The 12132-nt window shown below is 53.6% G+C and overlaps 1 protein-coding gene across 1 annotated transcript in view; it reads right to left on the bottom strand.

The window, feature by feature from the left end:
- SORL1 (sortilin related receptor 1) overlaps positions 1–11533 on the bottom strand; it is a 149559-nt gene extending 138026 nt beyond the window's left edge. Inside the window, exon 1 of the mRNA XM_070400142.1 lies at positions 11273–11533. Within this exon, the coding sequence (XP_070256243.1) occupies positions 11273–11533 (261 nt within the window). The remainder of the gene's footprint in view (positions 1–11272) is intronic.
- Between the last annotated feature and the right edge of the window lie 599 nt (positions 11534–12132).

The raw sequence follows: 12132 nt of genomic DNA, 5'->3' as shown, positions 1-12132 counted from the left end.
GTGGTTATGTGAAACTCAGCTCAATTTTTTAAAAGGCTGTTTATGACCCAGAAAGAACAGAAAACGTCTCAAGTGCTGATCCAATACCTCGGAGCTCCCACTCTTAAGAACCGCTTCTTTCATCTCCGGTGGATCCTTCAAACCACCAAGCGACGCAGCTGGAGCGAGTCCCGGGGAAGCAGGCCGAGGGCCGGGTCCTGCCAGAGCCACGCGTCACCGCCGTCAGCAGCTGTGCAGAGCCCAGCAGCCTGCAGGCGGGCTCCCTGGGGCCCAGTCCCCGTCCCCAGTGGGGACGGCCTCGGGCTGGGAGGCAGTGTGCACCTCCAGCTCACAGCAGTCACCACCCAACGCTGACACCTCGCCATCGCTGTCTCTTGCCACCAGCGTGCCCGGGCATCCAGAGAGGTGGATGGTCTCCAGCCCCGGGCCCTGGGCTGTTAGCAATAAAAGGAGGACAAAGGTGGTGTGAAGGCTGACTTCTCACGCTTCCCTTACTGACTGCACATCCGTGAGGCCCACTAGGTGCAAGGCACCCACTGGGGCTCTTTTTCTTTTTAACGTGTTTTTTTATTTACTTCAGAGAAGAAAGGAGAGGGAGAGAAGGCTAGAAACATCAATGATGAGAGAGAATCATTGATCAGCTGCCTCCTGCACATCACCTACTGGGGATCGAGCCCGCAACCCAGGCATGTGCCCTTGACGAAAATCAAACCCGGGGACCCTTCAGTCCGCAAGCCAACATTCTATCCACTGAGCCACACCAGCTAGGGCCACTGGGGCTCTTGAACCATTTCTTACCTGTCAAAAGTACACAGAGTCCTTCTGGGGGAAATTAGTGTTGCAAATCTGAGGGTAAGGAGAAATTTACAATGAAACCACAGTGCAGTCATTGAGGCTTATCCAGAATATGGAATGGGTCCCATAGTGTCTCTATTCATTTCTTCTGCCATCAACTCTTTCAAATTGATCAAACCCAGACACCACAGCCTACATCCTCGTCACTCCTATACAGCTTCTTCCCAGAACACAGTCCCGGGAGGACAAACAGGCCGCCTGGCTCATTTCTCTGCCTCACTGCCAGTGAGACACAAAGGAGCATCTTTAAAATGCACTGTGGACAGTGAAACATAAAGCAAGCATCCAGTCCCTGAAGCCGGCAGCAAGGACAGGCGGCTGCGAAGCCCTGAACTTCAGGACAGGCCTGAGGAAGCCAAAGCCAGAGTCCTGAGGTCCAAGAATAACAAGGTTTTCTCCAACCACCTGTTTGCATGACCTAAATGCTAGGCGTGCAAATGGCCCTCCGAGTCCAAGCGACGCTCAGTGGTTGAGTGTCGACCTATGAACCAGGAGATCAATGGTTCGATTCCCAGTCAGGGCACGTGCCTGGGTTGCAGACTCGGTCCCCAGTGTGGGGTGTGCAGAAGGCAGCCAGTCAATGATTCTCCCTCATCATTGATGTTCCTAGCTCTTCCTCCCTCTCCCTACCTCTCTAAAATCAATTTTAAAAATATTTTTTTAAAAAAAGACTGTTCTCACTGTTTAGTGAGCTCGCCGTCCTCCCTGCAGCCCACCCTGGAGGAGGCTGAGTCTAGGTGAGAGCTGCCTCACACAGCCCTGCTCATGGCACCTCCTGTGTTTGCTCACTCACTTCTCCTTGTGTTTGCTTGAGACCCTTCCCCACAGACCTCAGGACCTATTTTGCTGATAAATCTGGCTGCCCATCTCACAGATGAGGACCTTGGGCTTAAAAACTTGGCATTTCACTACAATCTCTTTAACTAAAATCATGATCTCTTTTTAGGGGAAAACGAGCTCATGATTTTAGTTAAGGAGATAATCCTGTTTTCTCCTTACCCAAAGGGGGATGACCCTGTTCTCACTGACTTTCCATGCAGGGAGCAGAATCTATGTGCACCGACCTCCACGTGCGCTTCCTCCCGGTGAGCCCACTGTCATTTAGCGAACAGCGCATCTGCTGCTCTATTAACGAGAACCTGTGAAAGGCATTTTGTCATGAAAATTATCACCCCTTCAGGTACCAGTTGGCAAGTAAGAAAACAGGCTCGGGGGAGCGTCAGGGCACATCTACCCCGTCTCCCGCATTGCAGAGCGGTGGCGCGCCTGCATCAAAACCCCGGGCCAGGGCAGATGCCCCCCCCACCCCCAGTGTTACCCGCTGCTGAGCGCCCTGGGTCAGGGCTAGTGTTAAGTGAGGGTTCACCTATGAACTACAAGCTACTTCTAGGAGCTCTTTAGGAAGGTTCCAGAACATCGACTTTCCCAGACTCTCCTCTTTGACTCTGCAACCTCACCATCCCCTTCCCTCAATAAATATTTACTATACACTAGACTCCAGGCTAGGAATTAGGACAACAGCGGACTTGGGGGTGGGGCAGAGCGCGGCTCCCGCAAGAGCAGAGCAACGCCAGGAGCCAGGAGGGCTCGCCATGAGGGAGCCAGGAGGGCTCGGCACTTGTAACAGGAAGTTAGTGTGGCCAGGAGCACCGAGAAGAGGGTGAAATTAAATGAGCTCCAGGCTGTAAAAGGAGAAGAGTTCCTTTTACAGCAAAAAGGCCGTGGGCCCCTGGTTGGGAGCAGAGCTCTCGCTGGAATAGTGACAAGGCAAATGTGCGCGTGCACAGCGGCCGGAGTCTCAGTCCCGGTGACTTTCGAGCTGCGTAAGGCTGGCTACGCCACGTTACCTTCCTGAGCCTCCAGTCCCATCTGTGAAACGAGAGCAATAATGATTCTTACTGTACCTTCCCAACGGCACGGGATGCCACCCACAAACACATTCCACAGACTTCAGAATGCTCACACACTGTTCCCTGTCGTTAATGGGGGATTCTTTATAGCAAAGTAAGCCACTCCTCACCAAACGGCTCCAGAAAAAGGCACCGAGCCCAGCAGGGTTGGACGCGGAGAGCAATGGCAGTGTGGACGGACGGGTCGGACCCTGCCAGCCGGGTCAAGCTCAGCGCTCAGGCCAAGCCCAGCTCGGGCGGTCCCCTCCCTCCACACGGGGCTCAGAAACCCGGAGGAACCCCACCTCCAGCCCACCCGTGTGGCACGCATTTCCGGCACCTTCCTCGTCCCACAGGGGAAGCATTTAAACGTTACAGCCCAGAACTGAAGGCCTCCAGACCTGTCCTCACCAGGGGCTTCTTTACCGACGGAGCGTAAGCTGCTGACTCCTAGCTTAACTCCACTGCCCTGTGTCCGTAACCCGTTTACCTCTGTCCAGCTCCCCAGCTCCACCCCTTAATTCTTCTCCTCCAACGATGCAAGGCCTTATCCCGCAGAACCCAATCCCAGCAGGGCACAACTCGCCAAGCTCAGCGACCACATGCCCAGTAACCGCAGGATCTTTTGCAAATATATATTTTATTGATTTTTTACAGAGAGGAAGGGAGAGGGATAGAGAGTTGGAAACACTGATGAGAGAAACATCGATCGGCTGCCTCCAGCACGCTCCCCACTGGGGATGTGCCCGCAACCAAGGTACATGCCCTTGACCGGAATCGAACCTGGGACCCTTGAGTCTGCAGGCCAACGCTCTATCCACTGAGCCAAACCAGCCAGGGCAACCGCAGGATCTTTTTAAAAACTCAGTGAGAGAACTTTAGGGAACTAAGTATGTACAGGTACAGAGTCTCATGTTACTCAAGTAATTGAGCACAGGTTTAAAACCTTTCAAGTCTCTTCCAAACAATGCTGACATTTCACAGGCCACTCGCCGCCTCCCTCTGTCCCCACACCCTGCACTCTGGGCTCCTCTCTGAGCTCCTGGGCAGCCAGCCCAGCCCTCTCACCAGGCCCCACGGGCAGGCCGAGGGGCACTATCTCGCACAGATGCCCTGGGCTGACAGAGAAGGAGGGTCCCTGACCATCTGGGCCTCTGCCTCACACATGGCTCATCTCACAGGCACCCACCTGCATCTCCCAGTGAGAGACCCTACACTAGCCTTTCTCCCAAGTTTGCTTTTAACACTGGTCCTCCACATTCCATGAGATCATCCCAGCTTTTCCCCATTTTTTCTAGGCCAAAGGTTTCCTAAGAGTTAAAAATTTCCTCGTGACACTACTCAGCTCCGCGGCTCAGCAAGGTTGACTGGCTCTCACCTGGGCACCAACTAACATGAAAATCCCAGTCAGGACCCACTTATGGCTCAAACCCATGCTTATTCCACACGGTCACCATCATCCCCTCTGATTCACAAGTTATTTGGTGGAAGTGGGTTTCTACTTAATAGGCTGGTCTCTTTTCTCAATAACAGAAGCCACGTTGGTTACTTTCTTCATTTACAAAATGGAGAGGGATCATAAACAGCATGTTGGCCCCTACACAGCAGGAATCGCGTTTGATAGACACACCTCTCTGCTGTTCATGTTTGCCACTCAGGTCTGGGCACATCAGCCTGCCTTTCTGAGAATCCATAGCGTGTTTTTAACCTACTTCAAGGGACTGGAGATAAATCATGGGGAAGGCCCCAGTGCTCCCAGCGCACAGCCCGCAGCTGTCGCGGCCATGGCACTAAGTGAAGGGCGGGCGGGAGCGGGTGCTGCGGCGATGGAGACACACGCCAGTGCTGTCATCCCCATGCCAGCCGTCCGGGCTGCAGAGATGAAGGACAGACCCAGCTACAGGGAGGCCAGTCAACAAGCCCAGGGCACACGGGGTGGGGTGGGGCGGGCAGGCCCCACTGTCTACTCTTTCCAGGCTCAACAGACCTGCGAGTCTGCCCAGCATCTCAGCAAAGACCCACGAGGGGCCGTTGGTGCAAGGCCACGTCAGAAGTGAAATACAGACGTCAGCTGTCATCGCCCAAGGCACTGATGGGGGGAAGCAGCTGTGCAGGCACCCCGAAGACAAACACCCCACCCAGGTGCCATCCTCAGCCCCCGAAGCATTCCTGCCAGGAGAGAAAGAGACTGACTCCCGCCATCAGCCAGCAGCCATCAGCCAGCAGCCATCAGCCAGCAGCCACCAGCACCTGGGTTAGACGGCAGCCCTCATTCCAATGACCTGAAGAGCAGGTCATCCAAAAAATGCTCATTTCCCTCCCATTTGTGGTAAAACAAGTGCATGCCCCGTTGCTGCAGCTCCTCTGCTTCTCTCTGACCAGGGCCCGAGCCAGGACGAGCCTGCAACCGAGATAGGTGCCCTTGACCGGATTGATACAGGGACCCTTCAGGGAGGTAGGGGGGGGTCCACCACTGGGAGAGGAGACCTCCCACAGCCTGTAACAGCTACCCAGCCTAGTACACTAGACAAGAGCTGCATGTGGCTACTTAAACTTAAATTTACATTGAATAAGATTAAATGAAATAAAATAATTTCAATTTTTCAGTCATACCAGCCACACTTCAAGTGCTCAACCGCCCATGTTGCTAGTGCACACACTGGCCAGCCCAGACACAGACTATTCCCGTCATCACAGGTGTCTAAAAGCACTCTACTGGGCTCTGGCTCGTGTGACTCAATGGACAGAGCATTGGCCAGTGTACCGAAGCGTCCTGGGTTCGATTCCAGTCAAGGGCATGTATCTCGGTTGCAGGCTCCTCCCAGGCCCAGGCCCTGGTCAGGGCTCATGCAAGAGGCAACCAATCTATGTTTCTCTCACATGGATGTTTCTCTCTGTCTTCCCCTCTCTCTCCCACTCTCCCTAAAATCAATGGGAAAAGATCCTCAGGTGAGGAATAAAAAAGCGCTCCACTGGGAGCTCCCTCACGGGCCAGGAGGGTCTTCCAGCTCTTGGCTAGCAGAGTGATAGGGCCATGGACGCCACCACTGCGGTCAGCAGTTACCCACAGGTCACAGATGCTGTAAATCTTTTTAATTCACTATTGTGATCGCTATCAAGTTCTATCTTCATGGAAACCCCCTCCCCCCCCACACACACCCAAAAAAGAAATGCACAAAGCATCCCTATATTACAATTTAAAGAAAACTGAGGGTTTCACAATAACAGAGTGAAACCCAAATCTTGACCTATCAGCAGCCCGCCCTACTTTCTCTGATTTATATCAGCATCCTTAGCTGCCTCCATGCTGAAGGCCGCCCATGCCACTTCTTTGAAGGCCCAACGTTCACAGCTCAATAAACCAGTAAATTAGGTCAAAATTAACTGTGGCTCATTTTAAACTGAAGGAAATTGATTTCTGCATTGGTGTGGATGGCCTGAATACACCATGTGCCAGTGGATACCCTGGTGCACCTAGAGAATCGTCAGGAAGGTGTGTGCTCACCACCAAAGAGAACGCCTCACCCCTGCAGCCCAGACCCCTTCTGGAAAATTCCTAATCCCAAACAGGCAAGCCAAAATGGAGGGAGCTCACCTTTAGTTTCCACTAAATCTTCAAGAAATGGAGAAAAGGTCAATGTAATACCTCAGCTTTAATTCACTTTTATGCAGTCAATTATCTGCATCTGACTTATCAAAAATTCTAAACTCCAAGCTAGCTTCTGTTTATGCCAGCATTTCACATACCAGTTGCTCAAACATGCAAACTCATTTTAATATTTGTCTAAGGAAAATTTAATTAGAAAGTACATTGGTGTTTTTTAAAAAAAGACTAAATACATACGAAAGGCAGAGAGGTTGTTTTTTGGATCACCAGCTCTGCCGATTATTGGACTGTCGGGCTGGCCCCATCTATCTCGGACCCAGGACCGGGCAGTAACAGTACAAAGGTGGCTTTCATCTCTAAGGAGAAACAGGTCAAAATCCACAATGAGACGTTCCAACAACATCCATCTTTGCTTCCGAGTGTTAGTTGCTGTTGGGATCTGCTTCCTGGATCCCAGGTATCAAAGCACTTATTAAGCATACCATTAGCTTCATTTCACACCCTATAAAGAAAGCATTCTTGAAAACAACATGAATTAAAACCAATATCCAGCCCTCGCTGGTTTGGCTCAGTGGATAGAGTGTCGGCCTGCAGACTGAAGGCTCCAGTCAGGGCACATGCCCAAGTTGTGGGCTTAATCCCCAGTAGGGGCCATGCAGGAGGCAGCTAATCAATGATTCTCTCTCATCATTGATGTTTCTATCTCTCTCTCCCTCTCCCTTCCTCTCTGAAGTCAATAAAAATATATTTTTTAAAAACACACACCAATCTCCATGATCTCTATATTCTGATGTCCTGCATCTCTGAGCTCTACATCTCTAGGGAACTGCTCTCCAGGATGACTTTTCATTTTAGCCCTTTAATTCTCCATCCCTGTCCCCCTTCCTCCCATTCTTTCCACATCTTAAAGCCTCTACCCACCCACATACCCCAAAACAAGCAAGCAACGAGCTCAGTGGTGGCCGGAAACTGAGCTGCGTGCAACGAGAGATGCCAAATGGAACCAGGACGTTTCTCAAGGTCACATCCCTTATCCAGCCAACCCAACACGCCAGGCAACTCTGCACCTACGTGAAGTCAACTGAAAACAGCAAATGCTTTGCCTTCTCATCTTTTAGAAGATGCAGGTCAAACATTCTAACTTCAGAACCATCCAACCAATTCTTTCCCAGGCCAGTGTATCGGGCAAGAATCCACTCCAAAGAGACCGAAAGCTCAGCAGTGTGCCACCCCCAAAGGAGGCTCTTTGTCCCAGGACCTTATGCTGTAACAGACACTTGATTTTCAGTCTCAAAACAGGACACTGAATACTCCCTGGAATTATAAAGAGAACTCACTGGAAGGAAAATAAACCTGTAAATCCTGTTAGGCTTTGAGCTTCATTCCAGAGGATTTTTCCCTGAAACAATACATTAGCGATGCCACATGAGCCTAAGAGAGGGTACTGCACCACGAATCCCAGCTCATCATTCAAATAACCCCTTGGATCACACAGGAGGAACAGGGCCCCACGACCACCGCCCTCCCCAGCAAGTGAGCCAACTCACCATCAGCCTCCACCGGGTCCTCCTTGGAACGCCTGTTCTAGAACTTGGATGAGCTCCCTACACCCAGGCCTGGCTTCTCCCAGGTGTGCAGCAGGTCCACCCATATTCCTGAAGGGACTCCCCGGCGCCAGGACACAGAGGAGAGAAAGACCTGATCCACGCCCAAGGAGCAAACATGGAGACGTGAGAGTTAAACCAGCACAACGCAAGGCTGGTAACACTGCAGCTGAGCTCAAAAGAGCTCTTCCCTCAGGAGCCTGGGGCTCCCAGGAGTTGCTTGGGTGTTGAAGGATGGAATAGGAAGGCCAGTTCAGGCAGAGGAAAAGGCAAGAGGATGGCACAGGGACATGGAGCGGACATAAAATCAAGAAGAAACTCAGTGTAGCAAGAACTATGGAATCCCCTTTCTTGGACTTGACCTTTGTAAGAAGGGGCTCAACGCCATAGGTTAGTGGAGCCAGAGAAAAAGAACTGACTTCACCAAAGGGCCCTTTCTCCACCCGTGCAGGGCACCCCGGCAAAGCCCTCCTCGCTCCTCCCGAAGCTGGTGGCCTAGGGCTTCTGCATTCAGGCAGCTCCTGTTTTCAGCCTGAATCTGTGCTACCAGATATCCTCAACCTCATCCAAGGTCAGAGGTCAGAACCTACAGAGTACTGGAGCCCACTGACCCCTTACCACTCCGTCTCCCATGCCCTCCCATATCAAACAACCCACTGCAGAGCTGAGAAGGGCTACTGCATCCACGTTTCCTTGTTCCGGTTGGTACAGTCACGTGCCTTACTTGCATCTGCTTTATCTCCTTAAGTTGTAAGTCTTCTGAAAGCAGGATGAAGTATTCCCGCCCCCATCTGCACTCCCATCTCTACAGAACCACACTCAATTCAAAACATACTATGGGAAAACACTGACATTCTAGGTTTAAAAGTTAAAGGGAAGGAGTACAACGTGGAACCTGGCTTCGGGCTCGAAGCAGGATGGGCATATGTTTATAGTCCACATCCTGACGCAACAGTGAAGGCAGCACTGCTCATAACCCGCAGGGACAGCTAGAAACCAGGTCTGTCCAGGAAAAGCCAGCACAAGGTCCCCCTTGCTAGGACGGTCGTTCCAAATAGAAGTGAATTCCTCCAGAGCTCCCAGGGGGCCGGCCGGCCCCTTCGGTCAGATTCCTGTTCTCAAAGCCAAAGGGTCTGCACAGGGGTCCTCGCGGCAGAAAGCCCAGCACCAGGAAGTTCTTGCTTCTACCTAACCCACTCCTTAAAGACCCAAACTAACCCAGGGCATCAGAGAGCAATGGCACCGAAGACAGTCTCCAGGAAAACAGCAGCACTGCCCGTGTCCTGCTTCGGGTAGGAATTCCTCATTATATGTTGGACTGCGGGTTCTCCATCCTTCAACTGGAACAAACCCACGCTGCCTGGCTGCTGGCTGCATAGAAGAGCCGTGGGTTTTGAGAACACAGTTCATCGTTAACTTGCCCCAAGGAGCTTTCACAAACCAAACGCAAGGGGGAAGGGCACCTGTGTGCATATTTTTGAGACAGGAAAGCTCTTCCCTCCACCACAACTATAGTTGCAGCAGACCTGAGCTCAGGAAGGGACTGCTCCCCCTCCTCACCCTCCTGCACCCACATCCACTCCAGGCCCCCAGAGAGCGAATTCAGGTCCACAGCAGAGCTGACTGGGGAGACTCAATGAACAAGGGAACCCACTCCCCACCCCCTCCATCAGGACCTTGCTGACTTCAACAACACACAGGTTTCAGATGGGGTGGGAGCACTCACATGCCCACTGGCTCACACCAGGTCCCCAGGGGCTGACAGCAGGCAGAAGTCAAATGCTCCCACCCACTCACCACCTCCCTCCCCCGTCACAGCCCAACACACACAGGAGTTAAAAGTAGGTATTTAAGAAGCTTTACGTAATGTCAGGGCAACTGTCTGGTCCCCCTAAAGTCAGAGACAATGCAGCCACAAGTTAGGGAGCAGGCAGCCCGGCCTCATGTGACCTCGGGCTCGTCATTTCACCTGCCCCAGGTTTGGTTTCTTCATCAACAAAATGACACAGTAGGATTAACCAATGTCACTGCAATATATTTAATCTTAAAAAAAATTTACGATACAATAGGGTAAGATGGCTTGTTTATAAGGTTCTTCCTGGCTCCAGGGATTGAATGTTTAACTCTATTTCCTGAAGAAATGGCTAAAGGAAAACCAGTGAAGAGAGGCAAAATTCAGACTAATCTTTTAATTGTTATTTTAAAAGGGGACACTTTGTAGAAATCGTGCTGTTTACTACCTCCATTGGTCCCACCTTTTCTCCCCCACTGACCTTTGAGTTTTGCTGATGTCAATCTTAACCGCAGGCCTGGGAGTCTCGTGAAGCAATAACACCGTCAAATTAATTTTTCCAAAGCTGATACTAACCCACAGACTCGGTTTGCAATTTCTAGCATGAAGTCTGGCCATGGATGTGAAAATCATGTTACTCATGATCTAACAAAGCCATTGCCCGGATAGAAATAGATCACAGAATAATGCTCAACAAATGTTTGCAGTCTTTCAAATCATGAGGGATATTCGCATCCAAAATAAAGTCAATTGTGTTTCAGGGAGTGGGGTGGATTAGAAGCTTACACTTGCACACGCGCACACACACACACGCACACACACACACACGCACACAGGCGCGCGCACACCGTAACCCTTGGCTGCATCTGCATGTCTGCTTTCCGGTTCCCTCACCTCCACCGCGGGCAGAACGGTGAGAGTTGGAAACCCCCTCCTCGCGCTATTCTGCGCCAACCGCAGGCTGCTCGCCGGCACGGCCCACGGGTGCTCTGCCTCTCACCCCCACGCAACATGAAGCGCACCCCATGCTTCCGCACCTACAGACTCCCCTGGGGAAGGCGCACCCCAGTTACCTGGAATACGTTTGCCAAAACCGACGGGAAGAAGGAAAGATGAATGTAATTCAAAGGCTGAGGGTGGCCGAAACCGGTTTGGCTCAGTGGATAGAGCGTCGGCCTGTGGACTGAAAGGTCCCAGGTTCGATTCCGGTCAAGGGCATGTACCTGGGTTGCGGGCACATCCCCAGTGGGAGATGTGCAGGAGACAGCTGATCGATGTTTCTCTCTCATCGATGTTTCTAACTCTCTATCTCTCTCTCTTCCTCTCTGTAAAAAATCAATAAAATATATATAAAAAAAAAAAAAAAAAAAAAAAAAAGGCTGAGGGTGTGCTCCTGGGGGTGGGAGGGGTTGGGAACGAATGCCAGCCCCGGGTTCCCCGCGGTGCCGCACCGGAGGCTGCTGCGCGGGGTGGATGCGGGCGGGAGCCGCGGGGAGGAGGGGCTGGGCGCCGGCCACGGGCTCACCTGTCCGTACACCTGGATGGGCTCCGGCTGCAGCGCGGCGCTCCGTCTCCTGCGCAGCGGCTCCCCGCGCGCCCGCGGCCGCAGCTCCCGAGGGTCGGCCCGCACCACGAAGAAGCCGCGGTCCTGGGCCCGGGGCGTGCGGCCCGGCAGCGTCTGCGTCCCCGCCGCGCCCGGAGCCGGTGGCTGCAGCAGCGCGAGCAGGGCCAGCGGGGCGAGCAGGGCGCGGAGGAGGCGCGGCTGCCTGCGGCTCGGGGGCGCCATGTTCGCGCTGCGCAGGGGGCGCCGCCGCCCGGAGAGAATGCGCAGCGCGAGCGGGAGCGCGGCCGCCCCGGCTCCAGCCCCGCCCTCTCCGCGCCCCGCCGCCCCCGCCCGCTCCCGGCGGCGCCGTCACGTGAGAAGCCGCAGCCGCGTCCCGCGTGCACCTTCCCGCCAGCGGTCTCACGGCGCCTGCCCCGCCCGGCGGAGGGGGGAGTCAGGCCGCGAGGGATGGGGAGGTCGAGGCCGCGAGGCTCGCGGGATGCGCCCTCCCCGCCGCGCACACCTGGCCCGGCTCCCCGCTGCCGTCCCAGCTCCACCTCGGGGCGGATTTGCCCGAGTGGGGTCGTGGCCTGGCCGCCCTAAGTGTCACCGTCTCATTTCCGACGGCACAGCCCTGCCCGCCCCTACCCACCGTCAGGGCCCGGCGGCAGCCCCACCGACCCGGTGAGAGCCTTGGCCAAAGAAAATGAGCTTGGAGAACACCGAGCGCCCAGGGGAGGCCACGTGGAACCGCCCCTCGGGAACTGTCAGCTACTCTGAGCCCAGCAGGTCCTGGTGGCCACAGCCCCACGCGGGGGGCTGGCTGGAGAACCCTCCGGAGA

This window comes from Myotis yumanensis, unplaced genomic scaffold (genome assembly GCF_028538775.1).
Source record: "Myotis yumanensis isolate MYYU_CA2020_CCGP unplaced genomic scaffold, mMyoYum1.0.hap1 SCAF_19, whole genome shotgun sequence".
NCBI lineage: Eukaryota > Metazoa > Chordata > Mammalia > Chiroptera > Vespertilionidae > Myotis > Myotis yumanensis.
The sequence above is the reverse complement of the archived record's forward strand: the minus strand, read 5'-3'. Positions and strand labels throughout refer to the sequence as shown.